A 17,731-nucleotide genomic window follows, 5' to 3' on the forward strand; every position below is an offset into this window, starting at 1 on the left:
ATAGGCTGAGCATCAAGGATCTTGGGTTAGACTTGAAGATTTGGCAAGAACACATCAATGTTTGAGGTAAGTTTTAGAGATTTTCGGTTTTAAGGGTTTTGATGGTTTGAGCTGTGTTTTGAGCTGGATTGATGGGAATCTTAGGGGATTTCTGGGCAAGCTTTGAGGGAGATCAAGCTAAGGAGGCCTAGGGTTGAATCAAGGTCAAAATTTGCAGCAATGGTATGATTTCTAAGACTCTATCTTTGTGGTTTGTATGAATTTCTGGTTTAGGGTTGTTCATGGTAGATTTTGAGATTTGGGATAAATGTTCTTGGGATTTGAGGATTTGGGATGCTTGGGATGAATGGAGAGTGATCATAAGATTGATTTTTGAGTTTGGTAAAGATTTGGGGAAGTTTGGTTTGAGATTGGTTGGAAGAAATCGCAGAAATGCGATTTTGGGATTTCTGGGCTGCAACTAGCGCTACAGCGCTAGTCAGTGGGCGATGTAGCGCTAGTCCCTGTTTCTGGAGGGGTGTTCTGCTTGTAGCGCTACAGCGCCCTCTTTAGAGCGCTGCACTGTTCACAGAGGTGAATTTTTGGGTTATGATGAGGGATTTTGACCTAGGGTTCGGGGCTCGATTCCGCCACTTTGTTTTGGGGATTTAGGACTTCCCGGGGGCTCGGGATTGGTCCCGAGGCTAGGTATTCGGACTTGGGGTTCGATGTTGACTTTGACCTATGTTTGTGCCTAGGTGTGCGCTAAGGCTCGAGTGGGATCGTGCTCAAGGAGTCAGGTGATTTAAGCTATCGAATTGACAGGTAAGAAAACTATAACACCCGTAGGATAGGGCATGAGCCCATAGTGTGATTGCGGGGCACGGCCCTATATTGCATGTTGCATGATGAAATGATTGTCGGGCATGGCCCTCTATTGCATTACATGCTAGGGTGCAGATTTAAATGAATTGATATTTGTTTGAATGTTGTTTGATTTATGCTATATATGATTATAGTGAATTGAACGGCTATGGCCGAGGGCGGCAAGGCCGAGAACGGCAGCGGTGCCGGAAGTAACACCTAGCACATGGGATGCTATGGTCAGGGCAGGGCCCGGGACCCACAGGATATGTGTGAGATCCTGCGGTGAAGACCGAGACCCCAGGCTTCGGTAAGGCTTCGGGGACGGCATGGCCGTGTTTGCTTAGTCTAATGGTTGACTTGTTTATGTGTGGATTATCTGTTATGATAAATTGTATAAATTGCATATGTTATGTTTTGCATGAGTTTTCTTGCTGGGCTTCGGCTCACAGGTGCTCTGTGTTGCAGGTAAGGGCAATGACTAAGTCAACCAACCATGAGTACGGAGAGCATGAAGCGACGTGTACATGTTCGGCCTGCCCGACTGCTTTGGTTGGGGGTTTATTTGAAAATGGCTGTAATAATCTATGATTTTGTAACTGATCAACTGTAAACCTATTTCAAGATGTAAATGGTTTTCAAACCTTATTTTGGGATCCCAATTGTCTATTACTAGAAGTTTTTATTGAGTCAACGCATTTTTAAAGATTACAGCCTTAACTTTTATTAGTCACACTTTTGCTTCAAAACCTCGGTTAGCGAGTTCATTGCACTGTTTTGTCTCAAAACTCACTTAGTAACGGCTCTAAGGAAGTAGGGCGTTACATAGGGTGTTGCCCAAAGTGAGGATGGAGATTTGGATCCTCGCTTTGGGGATTTTGAAGAAAATGTTGGACCTGTTGAGGACCTGGAGGAGGTCAAACTCGACGAGAAAGACCCAACCAAAGTCGTAAAGGTTGGGAGAAACTTAGAGCTTACCACGAAGAACGCACTGGTGGAATTTTTGTGAAAGAACCAGGAGGTTTTCGCCTGGTCCCATAAAGACATGGCTAAGGTAGATCCTGCAGTAATCAACCATGTCCTGAATATAGACAAGACCTTTCCACCTATGCAACAGAAAAGAAGGTTGCTCGATAAAGATAGATCAAGGGCCTTAAAAGAAGAAGTCGAAAGACTAAAGGAGAATGGGTTCATCAGGGTGGCATTTTATCCATCGTGGGTCTCCAATCCAGTGCTGGTTCCCAAGCCTAACGGCAAATGGCGAACCTGCGTGGATTTTACAGACCTCAATAAAGCCTGCCCAAAAGACTGCTTCCCGCTCCCAAGGATCGACCAGCTGGTCGATGCAATTGCAGGACACGAGGTCCTCTCGTTCATGGATGCATATTCAGACTACAACCAGATTAGCATGCATCCCCCTGACGAGGATCACACCAGCTTTCGGACCGATACGGGCTTATATTGTTACAAAGTAATGCCCTTCGGACTGAAAAACGCAGGTGCGACTTACCAACAGCTAGCCAACCACATGTTCAAGGAGCAAATCGGTGTAAACATGGAGGTATATGTGGATGACATGCTGGTAAAGTCTAAGAAGGAAGAAGGGCATGTGAGGGATTTACAAGAGTACTTTGATGTGTTAAACAAGTACCAGATGAAATTAAATCCCCTCAAGTGTTCCTTTGGAGTCGGATCAGGGAAGTTTTTGGGTTTTATCGTAAATTCAAGAGGAATCGAGGCCAACCCCGACAAGATAAAAGCCCTGATCGACATGAAGTCACCAGAAAGGATCAAAGATGTACAAAGTTTAACCGGGAGGATCGCAGCCCTAAGTAGATTCATTTCGAAATCAATAGACAAGTGTGTTCCTTTTTTCAATCTACTTAGAGGAAACAAGAAGTTTGAATGGACAGGAGACTGCGAGCAAGCATTCCAGACCTTGAAGGCTCATATGGCACAGCCTCCCATCTTATCAAAGCCGATCGAAGGAGAAACTTTGTTTATTTATCTGGCGATTACTGAAGTTGCTGCCAGTGCGGTGCTAGTGCGAGAAGAAGAAGGTGTACAAAAAGCAGTCTACTATGTCAGCAAGAGACTGATCGGGGCAGAATTTAGATATCCGCCAATCGAGAGGTTAGCATATTGCTTGATCCTTGCCTCTAGAAAGCTACGCCCCTACTTTCAAGCCCATCCTATTACAGTTCTAACTGACCAACCCCTTCGGCAAGTCCTCCAAAAACCGGAAGCGGGTGGACGATTATTAAAGTGGGCAGTCGAACTAGGACAGTTCGATATAACTTATTCACCGCGAGCAGCAGTCAAGGGACAAGTCTTGGCCGGCCTTATTGCAGAGTTCACTGAACTCCCAGACAGCGAGCAGTGCGAACAGCCTGAAGCGCCCGAGCCTCAAGATGAAACTCCTTCGTGGAAGCTATTCACGGATGGCTCATCCAACGAATCCCACGCTGGAGCGGGAGTGATATTGATAACGCCGGAAGGGCATCGATTTCACTGCGCCATCAGGTTCGACTTTACTGCATCAAATAATGAAGCAGAATACGAAGCACTCCTCGCTGGATTGAGAATGGCAAAGGATATGAGCATAAAGACGCTTGATATCTACAGTGATTCACAGCTGGTGGTGAATCAGGTCTTGGGAGAATACCAAGCGCGAGGCTTGAAAATGGCGGCCTACTTAAATAAAACAAAAGACTTGCTAGCCCAGTTCACGAAGTACACCCTCCAGCAAATCCCGCGAGATCAGAATTCAAACGCAGATGCCTTAGCCAAACTCGCGAGCGCAAAGGATGCTGACACCTTGAACATCGTGCCAGTAGAAAGACTGAGTAAGCCGAGCATACAAGCCATGAAATCCAGTATGGAGATTCGGATGGAGGATACGTGGATGGCGCCTTTCTTGGAGTATCTGATGAATGGTACGCTGCCAACAGATAGGAACAAAGCTAGAACTCTACAAAGGCGAGCTGCTAGATACATACTGGTCGACGGTGTAATGTACCGAAGAGGATATTCCTTACCATTACTCAGATGCGTTACACCAGAAAAAGCTAAGGAACTCATGAGAGAGGTGCATGAAGGCTTCTGTGGGGATCACGCTGGGGGGCAGAGTTTGGCAAAAAAGATTCTACGACAAGGCTACTTCTGGCCAACTATGAACGAGGATTTGATGGAGTTTGTACGAAGGTGCGATAAGTGTCAAAGGTTCTCGAAGATTCCACGAGCGGCTCCAAACGAATTGAAGCAGATGCAAAGTTCGTGGCCTTTTGCAGTATGGGGGATAGATTTGATAGGATCCCTGCCTACAGGGAAAGGTGGAGTAAAGTACGCAGTCGTAGCGGTCGATTACTTCACCAAATGGGCCGAAGCTGAACCACTCGCTACCATCACGACCAAGAAAGTCCTTGACTTCGTTATCAAGAACATCGTCTGTCAATATGGTCTGCCCAGAAAGATAGTTTCAGACAACGGGACCCAATTTGACAGCGATTTATTCACCGATTTCTGCGAAAGACATGGAGTCATTAAAAGCTTTTCTTCAGTTGCACACCCTCAGGCGAATGGGCAGGTCGAAGCCGTGAATAAAACTGTAACGCCCTGGATAGCCAAGACCATTACACTGTGTGTTTATAAAGTGCCAGACTTGCTAATCAAGTCATTAAAGTAAAAGCGTGTTAATGAAACAGTAGAGGAACTAGGGTTAAAAGTGTTTTGGTCTCAAAAGTTACGTTTTCATTAAGAAACATTATCCGGTTACACGGGATCCCAATTTAAAAATCAGTTTAAAGATCTTTTATAGAAATTGTAAGACTCAGATACAATAACCAGCCATACTAAGGCAAAACAAGCAATTAGGTAGTCCCTGTCCTAGTCCACTCCTCGATCGCGGAGGTCGAACGGCTAGCTATGTACATTTCACCTTGGAGCTCTCCACCTCAGGCTAGGTCCAGCTTGCCCTTGCCTTTACCTGCACCACGTAGCACCCGTGAGCCAAGGCCCAGCAAGAAAGCATAATAACATAGCAAGATCAGCAACACTTATCAAATATTTCACAATGCTCAACTAAGAATTCAACATTTCATAACATTAATCCAATCAGTAATAACAGTTTTTCATCCAAACAGTCAATCAACTATATTCATAGCACAATATTCACGTTCATAACCAATAGATTGTCATATCCATCAAATAACATTCAGGGTTGGCGCCCTTAGTCGCACCCTCTATTTAACACACTGTCTTCGGCTCATTAGGTCCGCCCCCAGTGTAATACTCACTGACTCTGGCCAGCTTAACCAAGCTCAGTGACAGATAAGCTGCCTCAGCTCCCAGTGGCCGAGCCGCGCCTCAATGCGCAAATATTGATTCCGACACCCTTAGGCCGATAATTGCATGTCCTATGGCATAATAATACTATCACACGACATGATATACAAATATAGGGAGCTCTTAGTCCCATCGTGTCCACATGATTATTCATATTCACATAACAATGCATACATACATAGGGAGCACTTAGTCCTAACCCAACCACATACTCTGGTGCAGCTTTCTTACCTTTCAATTCATTGGTTTCCGATGCCACGAAGCCGCGAGCACGGTCCTCTACCACGAGCTTCTCCAAAGTCCTAATCACAACACAAATGAAACATCCTTTGTCACTAATCAATACAAAGCTACCTTCCCGGAACCTAATCCACACTCTCGGGACCCCCAAAAACCTTAAAACCATACCCCGGAGACATCCCCCGAACCCCCGGAGCGAAGGCCTAAAATTGCCAAAATTGATGTCCTGAAATTGGCCTTGTGCCGCGGCACCCAGCAAGTCAGGGGCCCCACGCCGCGGCACGCCTTCGCAAGCCCAGAATTCTGGGTTTGCCTTCGCGTTTTTCCCGAGCCTAACTCACTCCAAATCACCCCAAACTCCATCCTAAGTCCCAAAACCAACTCTAAATCCATAACAAACCTCACAACAACCTAGAAACATCACGCCCAAGCCCATTCACACAATTATTCCCAAGATTCACTCTTGAATTTCATACTTAGTAACTCAAACCAGAAAATTAAGAACAACTTGAAGTCAAACACAAACCACACTCCAAACTCCCTAAACCTTAACAGAAACAAGCCTAATAATCACACAGAAACCTTACCTTGAGTGGTGAGTCCAACCTCCAGCTCTAAACCTCCTTCCCCCTTGATTTCCCAATTCTGAATTCACACAAAACCAGCCACCAACTTGCCTCAATTCACATTCATTATCTAAAATTTCAGACTTAGAACTTAGATATATCATAATCAAAATCTTACCTCTGAGTATTCTTGATCTAAGCTTGCTTGACAACTTCAATCACCCTTAATTCTTCTTCCAAAAGCTAAAATCAACTTCTCCCTTCTTCTTCTTAGTTTTGCTCTTCCTCTAGGTCTCCAATTTCAGCATAAACCCATTTCTCCAAGTGTTATACGTATATGATCTTTTCCCTTCAGCTAATGGTCATTTATCCTACCAAATGACTATTCTACCCTTCCACTAATACCCCTTCCTAACTAAACCTCAAGGGCATACTAGTCCTTTCATCAGCTTTGCAATTCTACCACTTTCCCCATAAAACATGTTACTCTCTATGGTTACTAACAGTTACGCAGGTTACCAAATCACCAGTTACCATTATCTAGTTTTCTAGGACCGTCTCGGCACGTGCATCACATTGGTATCACAGCACCCACGTGGTACAATTCACACATCATAATTATCACATAACATAATTCACATAGTCATATAACATGCTTAAAATCATAATCATGAATCTTAATCATAAAAATCACACATAATTCTCATCATGCCCTCCCGGCACACTAATCAAGGCCCTTAAGCCTTATTAGTGAATTTGGGTCGTTACAAAAACTCTTAAGGACACCTTGAAGAAAAGGCTCTAAGAAGCTAAGGGAGCGTGGCCAGAGCAATTGCCTGAAGTCCTCTGGTCGTATAGAACGTCTCACCGAACTGCGACAGGACATACCCCATTTTCCTTAGCCTATGGATATGAGGCAATGTTGCCTGTCGAGTTAGATCCCCCCTCACATCGACGTCTAACATACGACCAGGATCAGAACAACCAACTAATGATGGAATCCCTAGACTCGATTGACGAGATACGGGAGAAGGCCCAACTCCGAGTTGCTGCATACCAACAAAAAGTCGCCCGGTACTTTAACTCCAAAGTTAAAGAAAGAAAATTCAACGTCGGAGATTTGATGCTACGACGAGTTTTCTTAAATACCCGCGACCCTACTGCTGGAGTGCTCGGACCTAATTGGGAAGGACCTTACCAGATTGAAGAAGTCCTTCATCCAAGCACCTACAAACTTGCACGCTTAAACGGAGATCTCGTTCCACGTTATTGAAATGGAGAACACATGCGCAAGTATTATCAGTAAACAGTCCTTTTTAAAGGGCTGGCTTGTAATAATTTTCTCTTTTTTACAAGTTTAGCAAAGAGGGTTAGCCACGCTGTATGGCTAATCGCTCGTATATGTAAGATTCTATTTCAGAATCACTCGTAAAGACATGTTTAGTCCATTTTTAATACGAGATTATAAGGGACTGTGCGCAGCCAGTCATTCTTGCCAACCTTTGTGAATTTACACTTACAAGTATTTGTTCATTACGTGTGTTGTTTTGCTGCATTACAAGTATCATTTTTGCACACGAACAGGAATGTTCGAACAGGTCATGGTCATGGCAAGTGACCAAGGACCTAAAGCTCCTCGATCACTTGGGGGGCATATAAGGCACATCGATAGCAAAGCGTACCATGAGGTATGTAAACACATGAACAAAATAAGTGAAAGCATACTAGGGTACTTAGAGTATTTTTCAAAATTTATATTTTGTTAAATCATGCCAAAGTACTATGCTAAGTTCGGTCATACGGACAAGTGTTATAATAAATGAAAATATTATAGCATCATGCAATCTTTTACACCGCAAGCATCACTGCTTGGATGTAATTGTTCAAGTAAAAGAAAAAAGATTTACTGCCCGTGCAGCAAAGTTTAAAACAAAAATTTTGTTTTTACATCACGACCCGTGGGTCGTGTAGCCAAAAGGAAAGAAAAAAATAATAAGAGTTCAAGGGGCATTTGGGGCCGGAGGGTCCTCACAGGCATCCTGGATAGCAGCAACTTCTTCTTCTACGACAGCCAGGCTTGGGGAGTCAGGGATCCTCGCTCTTGCCTCCTCTTCGGCCAGTTGGGCAGCACAACACGCCAGCTCGGCAGTCCTAACGTCTTCAGAAAGATAGCTGAAGTCGGCACCCTGATTGTGTTTCCAGAAGTTGTAGAAACATCAGAGCGTCGTCCTCTTGTACCTCTCCAGATTTTTGGAGTTGTCAAGTTCCAACTGCTTGACTTTGCCTTCGAGAGTAGCTATGGCCTCGTCCTTGGACTTGTGCATCTCTTCCAACCTTTTGATTTCGCGAAGATGGGTCACGCTGGAATCTCGATACTGCTGCCTCGACTTTATTGCAGCTTCATTTGCAGCTTCAACCTCTGACAGCTTAGTCACCGTAACGTCCCTCTCTCGAGCCATTGCCTCCAACTCCTTGGCGTGCCTAGCCTCTGCAGCCGAAAGCTCCTCGGCTGCCTTCACCTGATGCCTCTCAATGGCCTTTGCCTTAGCCTGCTCGATGGAAGCCTGGGCACGGGTACGAGCAGTAATAGCAGACAGCAAGGCCTGTAAATAAAACAAGAAGGAGTTAGAACCTGTCGTGAAGACTAAAAGACTAAGGCTTGAGAAACAAAGAAGTACTTACACTGGAAATTTCATTCAGGGCCCTGTTCAGGATCAGGTCAACCGACAAGTTTTCAACCTCAACCATTGCATCCTTGACACGGTCGCTTTTACCGATGCGTTCAAGGCGATCCCTGGCTGATCGCAGAGTGCGGCTCAAGATTTTGGCCCCGAGAGCTTCTTCCCGAGTAATCTGCTCTCTGGTGGGCGCAGCTGGAGGTTTTGGCGTGGTAGAAGGAGTCTATTTTTCTGTAGGAGTTGGAGGATGGGCAGGAGTTTGCTCAGTTGGCGCGTCCTGGGGAGGGTCTTCTGTTCGACCCTTCTTGGCTGGAGGACCCCGACTGGATTCACCAGTTCTCCTCTTAGACCTCCGCTGAAGTTGGGGAACTTCCTCCTCCTCCTCAGCCTGATACATGTCAAAGATGTTGGGAGTGGCCATGTCTGCATGCAAGAAAACACAAGCAAATGATAAGACAAGAGGCAGATGAAAATTCTTTATACAACAGAAAAGAGGTAACAAAGTGAATACCCGAGCTACAACTACTGGTCGCTATACTATTGACTCTATTAGTCATACATTCACTATCTGGCATGAAGAAGTCTGGCCCTAATTTTGGAGTATAAGTAAAGTTGCATTCCCCGTCAAACAAGTGACAGGGAATTGGCAAACTATTCAAAAGTAAAATAGTGTTGCCGTTCTCATCAGAAGACTCCCCCAAGTCCACAACTGGCTCTTTGGCCTTTTATCTCCCCTTTCCTTGGGGAGCAGAAGGCCTTTCTGCGGAAGGATTGCCCGTGGGTTCCCTGATAGTAACCCCTGTTGGCCTCCTCCTCCGAGGAGACGCAGGAGGTTACTGCTCGGGAACCCCCTCGGCAGTGGCTTCGTCCACCACGGACCCTCTAGTTTCATGGCGAGGAGCCAGGAGGCCAGACCGCCTCAGGTTTTCATCAGTAACCAGGATCTTGACACTTTTTGCTGCATCAGTCATCCTAGCCAAGGTATTGGACCTCAACACCTTGTCTGGTGTTGGGGTCGGACGTAACCATGGGCCTGAAAGACAGATTTCAGTTTGAGAAAAATGAAAGAGAACAACTTGATGAAAAGTATCGACCAGTCGAAGACAAGCTCTTACCTTCTCGAGCGAAGGCCAAGTTGTTGCTGGTTATGCCCGGGGTAAGGAAGTACTCCTTATTATACTGCCCCACATTCGAGATATGCGTAGTGTCACTCAGGAATGTTCGGTTGGTCTCCTGGTGATAGAAGTGGAAGAAACCCGTTCCGTGCTGTTGCGGGTTAGATTTGAGGTCAAAAAGATAGTTGACCTCATGAGGCGTAGGCTCTGGCCATTTCTTAAGTTTATACAGGATATAGAGTGCGGCCAACATTCTATATCCGTTTGGAGTGATTTGGAAGGGGGCGACACCGCAATAATTAGCCACCCCCTCAGTTTAAGGATGAAGAGGGAGGTAAGCTCCCGCCTCAATGTGATACCGGGACCAGGCGCTGTTTGCACCTCCGGGGAGGTTAGCCCTCTGGTCTGCGGCAGGACGTATAATGGAAACCCCTGTGAGAGGGAATTTCCTGAAGTAATTAGCAACCATCCGCATGGTCACTGAGCTGGCCGGGGAAGTGTACCACTCGACATCAGGCAGATTCTGATGTCGAGGGCGGGCCCTAGTTTGGATATTAGGGTCAGGGATAGGATTTTCTCGACCGCTGGTCGAGGGAGCTCTAGCCTACAAATCAGGCTGGGCAGGATGGTTCGGACTGTTTTCAGGTTCAGGTCTTTTCTTGCCTACTGATTTTGAACGGGCCATTTGAGGAGAAGGACGGGGTCTAGTAGAGGACCGTGAGAAGGGAATCTCGTGAGCTCGGTCGGCCGATTGTTCTTCACCCTCAAGCAGCTGGGCGAGAAGGTCGTCGTCAATAGGCCGCTCACCTCCCCACAAATCTAGCATCAATGTCTGCAAACAGAAGAATGGGGAGGTGAGGATAGAGAATTTTCAAAAGCTTTTTAGAATAACGTTGGTCGAGTATAAAAAGCCAAGCTTTTATACAACAGCATTCTAACAAGAAGCTAAAGTTTTCCATACGAACAGTTTGAAAGACGGATTAAAGGTTGAAAGCAAAAAGTTTTTCAAGAAAGCTTTTTCAACTCCTCTTAGGGTGGGAAAAACCTATTTTCCAACTAGCCTAAAGATCGAATTTTTACTTCGATCTTACGTCCTAAACATATGATCCTGACTAATCAAATTAACTCGTAACTCTTTTTTCCTACAAAACATCCTATTCACAAGCATCTCAAACCAGAAACAGATAATCTTAAACGGTCTACATACAGAAACATGCGCCACGAAAATCTGAAGCATGGGAATTCGAAAACTTACCAAGAAAATGATCGTGGAGATGGAAGAAAGGTCTTTGGAGATCAAGGAACTCTCGGTCTGAGTCTTGGAAGTGCAGGAGAACGGTCTCCGGAGAAGTTTAAAACTCTGGTTTTTAGGGTTTCTTGCAAAGACAGTGGCGTGCGTAAAAAGAAAAGGAAGATTTCGAAGGTCTTATATAAGTTTGTCTCTGGCATTAAAAAGTGTAATCATTAGTTTCCCTTTTTCCAAGTATAGAGAAGCGGGATGGCCGTCGAAATCATTTCTGGGGAACCGAAAGGACGTGATTAGACAGAAGTGGGTTACTTTTTCCAAGAACACACGAAGGGTTCTGACATGTAAGACGGGGTTACCGAAGAGTCGTTCGTCCAAAAGTTTATTTTACTGCTCGTGATAAATAAACTTGGGGGGCAAATGTTATCCAAAAAATTAGTATTGATGATGTGGCAAATGATCCCTGGATACGTGGCTGACACCTGGAAACGTTCTGCTAGAGTATCGACCAGAAGACACATTAGAGGCAGTGCGGACCAGTCTTACCTGCGACCAGTCTGGTCGATAGTTCCACATACAAAACAACATTTATGAGAAGATCTTTGTGAATCCCGAATTTATCTCACACAATCTCCTGGATATCCGATTATTCGGGAGAGAATATCTGTAACAATCTTTTTTAATCCCCCTTGAGCCTATAAATAGCAAAAGATAGCTCAAGGAAGGGACTTTTGGCTTTTGAATCATTAGAGACTATAGTAATTCTCCTAGCAATATTGTATTGTTCTTCAGAGGTAAGTGAAACTCATTGAACCCTTGTTCTTTGATCACTCCTTTGATCCTTAGATCAATATCAGTCTAAGTGGACGTAGGTCATTACCAGATCTTGGGGCCGAACCACTATAAAATACTTTGTCGTATTTACTTTTGTCATTACGTTTTTCTCTACGCATTCATTCATATCAAGCATATTCTGACTCCGTGTCAGTTGGCCAAATCGTGGGTCAACACATATATATAAAATAAAATTATATTTAAAAATAAATTAATAATAGAAATAAAATAAAAATAGAAAAATCCATAGTGTACGTAGACAATAATATACATGCATCAATTATTTTTAGTTTCTAATGTATCTCACAATGTCCTTTGGTGAATTTGATGAAGAAAAATAGCTACAATCACTTGATAAAAAACAAACTATCACACAAATTTATAAAGTAAAAAAAAATGATGTATGCTATTATTATTATTAAATAAATATGATTTAATTATTTAAATTATCATAAAATATCTTAAAAATATTCTTTCTTAATTTATTTATTTTTGTTTAAGTTTATATTTGTTCTAATTTTTTAATTTGGCAGTGACAACAAAAGATTATATATTATATGTTTAATATAATATTAAGTTTAAGTTTAATTAAATTGTATTTGTTATAAAATATATGGTTTTATTATTTTTAAATCATCATTATTGTAAAATATCTCAAAAATATCATATTTTAATTTGTTTATTTAATTTTACTTAAGTTTAAGTCATATTTACAATCTCCCATTAAATATAATAATATTCTGTTAAAGTTAACGGAAAAAATAAAAATTGTTAAAACCAAGAATTTATCTTATTTACACACTTATTACATAGAAGAAATATAGATAAATTATTATTAAAATAAAAATGAGAAAAAATAGAAAATAGATTGAGTTTTTTTCCAAAAATGTTTAATAGCCATAAATTAAAAAAGTAAAATAAAAAATGAGAAAAAAATGATATTTATTATTATATTTATATTTATAATTTAATTAAATTAAATATCTAATTAAATTTAGATTCAAATTAAGTAAAGATATTTACTAAATTTTATAATTAGATATTTTAGTTTTTTTATTATTAATTAATAATCATATATTTGAAAAAGAAGAATTAAAAAAGTAAAAAAAAAATAGAAAATAAAAAAAGTGATTTGGAGCTGTCACACGTTATCTCCTCTATATAAATATATAGATATAGATGCTTTTGTAATACCTATTTAATTTATATTAACAATCTTATATTATTTTTAAATAATATAACAATTTCCTTTATTTTTTTTAAGTCTATATTTTGTAAGCAAAACAAACTAACAAATAAAATTAGAAGGTTAAACCAGTACAGTGACCCTTGCCTTTTTGGCATAGCCAAGCCCAAACCAGCTCACCTGTTACTTCTGTGGTGCCCTGCATTTTCTTGTTGCCCACTCCATACTAATTACTATAAACTCCTATTAAAAATAATAATTCTCATTATTCATTATTCAAGGAACATGAGCTCAGAGTCTAATTCTATCAAACATAACAAACTAATTAAAAATCAACAAAAACTGAAACTTCCCAAAGAAAAAAAGTAAAAGATAGTAAAGAGAGAATACTGTTTAGTGCCTTAAAAAAATGCTTGTTCATCATTTAATTTTCAATTCAAAATAGCAACAAGCACACACGCACACTTACACTTTCACTGGTTTCGCCACCTGCACACGTAAACCTCCCGTGACCACACAGCGCACCACTCCACACACCAAACCCAAAAACCAAGCCAAACCCATGTTGGAATTCTCACAATCTTATCATTATAACCATTTTTTTTTTCTTTTTCTGTTATCATTTGGTCCAGTCAATATCTCTTTCTTTCTTTTTCCCCTCAAAACACTCTTCTTTTTTTCTTTGAAAACCCCAACCCTCCAAAAAGAAAGAAGCCTTAGAATTTAAAGAAACCCCAAAAGAAAAAACAGATTGTGACCACTTAACTTAATAAGAGTCCCTCTCAAGCCCAAGACAGACCGAAGAAGACAGACAGACACAAAGCAAAGTTACCAAATCCTTTTTCTTTTTCAAAGACTCACTTCCCCAAATCAAAAAAAGCTCTCTCACCTCTCGCTGTACTGTTTGTTACAGACCCAAAAATTATAAAAATCTTCAAGACCCCACTTGAGAGAAGACAGGACAATGTTGGTTATCTCTCTCTGTGCCTCTCTATCTCTTCCTCGGGTCATTGAGACAAATTGACAAACAGTTATTATGCACTACCACTGCTGCTACTGGTGTAAGCAAAGTTAAACCACTTTCTTCTACATTAAGCATATATTACCCACCATTTCTTTTATATTACAACCAGTACACTATATTTAAAAAAAAAAAAAGAGTTCACAACCCATCAAATTAGACCATCAAAAGAACATAATAATAGTAAGAAAAAAAAAAGAGTGAAAAATACATAACATTATATTAATTTTTTTCCCTTTTATTTTAACTCTTTTTCTCTTTAGATGGAAGTGGATTTTCTGACGATGTAACGATAAGCAGCCACTTTTTTTCTCCGGGAAGTAGTGTTGTCAACAGAGAGAACCAGTTTGCCTGGCTCTTTAGATGTGAAGGAGTTGTGTATAGCTTCCTCAGATGGATTGACCTTCCTTGTCTTCTCCACTGCTATGGTGTAGCTTCCTTCATTACATGGCACGAACTCAGCACTGTACTCCAAGTCCCACCCTCCCACAACTATGTCCCATGTGATTGTTGCACCAGCCTAGTCAAACCAAATACAAAAACCCCATTGTTAAAATCAAGATCGTACTCTACTAATATGTCATTCACCCAAATTGGACACTACTATCTTGACCATTCATCATGATTATACACTTTGAAAAAGGGTTAAGACTATTATAGACTTCGAATACTTTGGATCAAAAGTCAAGCTCGTGTACTAACAATAATCATATTCATGTTTAAGAAAAAGAAAAAGAGAAAGATGAACCTCAATGCCTTCAATCTGAATGTTTACTTTTTCTCCACCTTTGACAGTGAACTCAGAAGCTGGTTTTGGAGGACCATTTTGAAAATCGCTGGGTCGACTCAGTCCACCGTACTGAACAGGAACATCTTCAGGCCTAATGAACCTGATCAGGATAGAAAGGAAAGAATAAAAGCAGAGTTTTTTTTAAACTTGTGAATTGCTCAGACATAGTATATTAAAGGAAAGTAATGTGGTCCAAAACGACGTCGGAATGAAAAGAAAAAGACAGACAAGACAACTAAAGAGGTTGTGGTTGGTACTGTACGTAATATATATCATACATATATACACAAGCTTTGAACTTGATAAGAACTGAACATACACAAACGGAAATTTCGACAGATAAAAGAAAACCCACTTCTGAATCTTGAACTTTTTTAAAGAAAATGTCGAAAAAAACAAACCCAGTTTGGATTCTCAATCAAAAAAAAAAAAAAATCAGAGCAATCGAATTAAGCAAACTATTTTAGGCTTACTTGTAAAGTGTCTCGGCTACATTTCCTTCCTTAGAAATCACGAACTTGCTCTTAGTTCTTTGAGTTAAAAAGGGACTGAAAACAGAGTATAGCATGCTGAAGTACCATGGAACATTGATGAAAATCTAAACCAGAAACAGAACAAAACAAAAAAGTTAATAAAGTGAAGAAAAAAAAATGAAACGAGTGAAGAAAGATACGAAGAAAAAAGAATTAATCAATCACCTTACGAGCAACCATTTCAGGATAATTATCTTGAAAGAGAGAGAGGATCTGGTTTGAAGCGACTCTGAGCTCTCTTTTGGGCATGTCTTTAAGATCAGTGACCTGAATAAGAGAGTTAACTCCACCAGGCTTGAAATGGAGAAGGTTTATACCTCTCTCAAGAACTTGAACTCTCCATTTCAGAAACTTCTTCAGCTTATCTTCGTCCCCAAATATTCTCTCGTACATATCTTTGTCTCTGAAAACTCCATAAGCATTGTAACAAACAGGGTGTCCTTCTCTGTCGTAGCCTTGCATATAAGCCACCACTCCTTCCAGCTCCTTAAACCCTAACTCCTCGTCCAAAACGACGTCGGCTCCGAACTCTTTTCTCCAGGCCAAACACTTCGACAGCATGTTGAACGAATCGGCCACCCTAAAGTCTCTGGCACGGAGAAACTTTAGGAGGATGACGTCAGCTTTCTCGTCACCCCCCAAGAGAGGAATGCTCCACATGGAGGCTTCACAGGCATCGGAAGCCATTAACTTGTCCTTGAACTCTTGCAGAGCTTTCTTCTCTGATGACTTGAGGTGGGAAACGACGTACGTGTCTTCCTTAAACGACGGCGAACGGAGTGTCGTTGCTGCCTCTTTTAGTGTCGTGACGAAGCTCTTCTTGTATGGCTTCGCCGGAGAAGCCTCAGGGAGTGGAGTTTTTTGCATGGAAACTGGTGATGAAGCTTCCATTTTTGGTTTTTTGAGCGAGAACCCAGATGGGAATCTCTGCAAGTTTTCCGGGAAAATGAAGGAAAAGGGACTGGTTCGAAATGGGTTTTTTTTTTATTTCAAAGACTTAAAAAGGATTTTTGCAAAACAACAAGAAGAAGAAGATCGAGAAGCTCTCTGGTTTCGATTCTCTACAGAAAAAAAAAAGTAAGGTTTTTCTCAGATAAAAACGCAAGAGAGTGGAACAGATAACAAGTAAGGACAGCATAACAAACAAACAAACAAATATTTAATATTAAAAAAATTAAAAATTAATAAAAGTAAATAAATAAAAATTGAAAAAGACAGGAGAGTTTTTCACGGAGCCGGGACTTTGGTTTGAAATTTTAAAAGTGGCCGGACTGCACGCGCTGTGTGTTGAGCTTGAGCACAGCCGAGCCGAGTCGATATGAGCCGAGTCGATACGAGCCGAGCCGAGTCCTTTAGCCGGGGAAAAGTGAGAGAGTGGATGATAACAATTGATGATTGAGGCGAGGGCAAGTGAAGTGGCTTTTGGGGGCATTGGACAGTAGGGGTATTATGGTAATTAACCACTTGTCGAAAGAGTCAGGGGGTTTTGGTGACTGTGGGACCCATTAGGTCCTTTTTCCTTTGCTTTTTCTAAATTGTTCCCTTCCTCTTTAGATAGAGTGGGGTCCGCTCACAAGTTCTCAGCTCCAAATTCCAAACAAAAGCTCCATTTTTGGTTGCTCTGAAAATCTTCCTAATTATGAATCAATACTTTGAAATTTTTCATTTTTTTTTCACTTCAAGAAGTGAAATTTTACCCAAGTTTGTATAATTGGTACCAACATTCTTGAATCCTACACATAGTAACTTATGTGTATTACTATTATGATAACTCCATCAATCAACACTTTATAATTGTTGAGCTTTCTTTTATGAAGAATGAAGTAGGTCAAATTTATAAAAAGAAGATATTGATTTAAAATGTATGGTTTATTATGGAAAATGAGGATATATGTGGTGTGGTGGTGTGGTGGTGAACACCACATCACATCAGAATATGGGATTTACATGATAATTTATGATATATTTGATTAGGAGTAATCACATTAGAATAAAAATATAGTAGACTAAAATTTAATGCAAGTACAAAAAAATTAATAAAATTTGTAATTATGCATTGGAATGCACTTTTTATTTATTTTTGAGTAGAATAGTCATTCTACTAAATTAATAGAAAAATTATTTCAATAGTCTAATTTAACTAAATGTAAAAAATGAATAAGAATTAATTTGTATTTCATTATTTCTCTCCAACTGAAGGAGACCTTAGTCTTACGTAATTTATTATTTATATTAGTGTGTGATGTTGAATATTAATTGTGCCTTGACAATACTATTTTATTAACGAACTTGAGAGAAATACTTGAAACAAAATTAATCAATTACATAAGCATAA

General features: G+C 40.9%; 1 protein-coding gene across 1 annotated transcript; it reads right to left on the reverse strand.

The window, feature by feature from the left end:
• Positions 1–14,114: 14,114 nt before the first annotated feature.
• On the reverse strand, positions 14,115–16,523 carry LOC133800878 (patellin-6). The gene is made up of 4 exons (XM_062238967.1): positions 15,562–16,523; positions 15,337–15,461; positions 14,822–14,963; positions 14,115–14,593 (listed from the first exon to the last, which is right to left on the reverse strand). The coding sequence occupies exons 1-4, from the start codon at positions 16,285–16,287 to the stop codon at positions 14,333–14,335; spliced, it is 1,254 nt and encodes a 417-aa protein (XP_062094951.1). The 5' UTR covers positions 16,288–16,523; the 3' UTR covers positions 14,115–14,332.
• Between the last annotated feature and the right edge of the window lie 1,208 nt (positions 16,524–17,731).

The sequence above is a fragment of the Humulus lupulus genome, chromosome 9 (genome assembly GCF_963169125.1).
Source record: "Humulus lupulus chromosome 9, drHumLupu1.1, whole genome shotgun sequence".
Classification (NCBI taxonomy): Eukaryota; Viridiplantae; Streptophyta; class Magnoliopsida; order Rosales; family Cannabaceae; genus Humulus; species Humulus lupulus.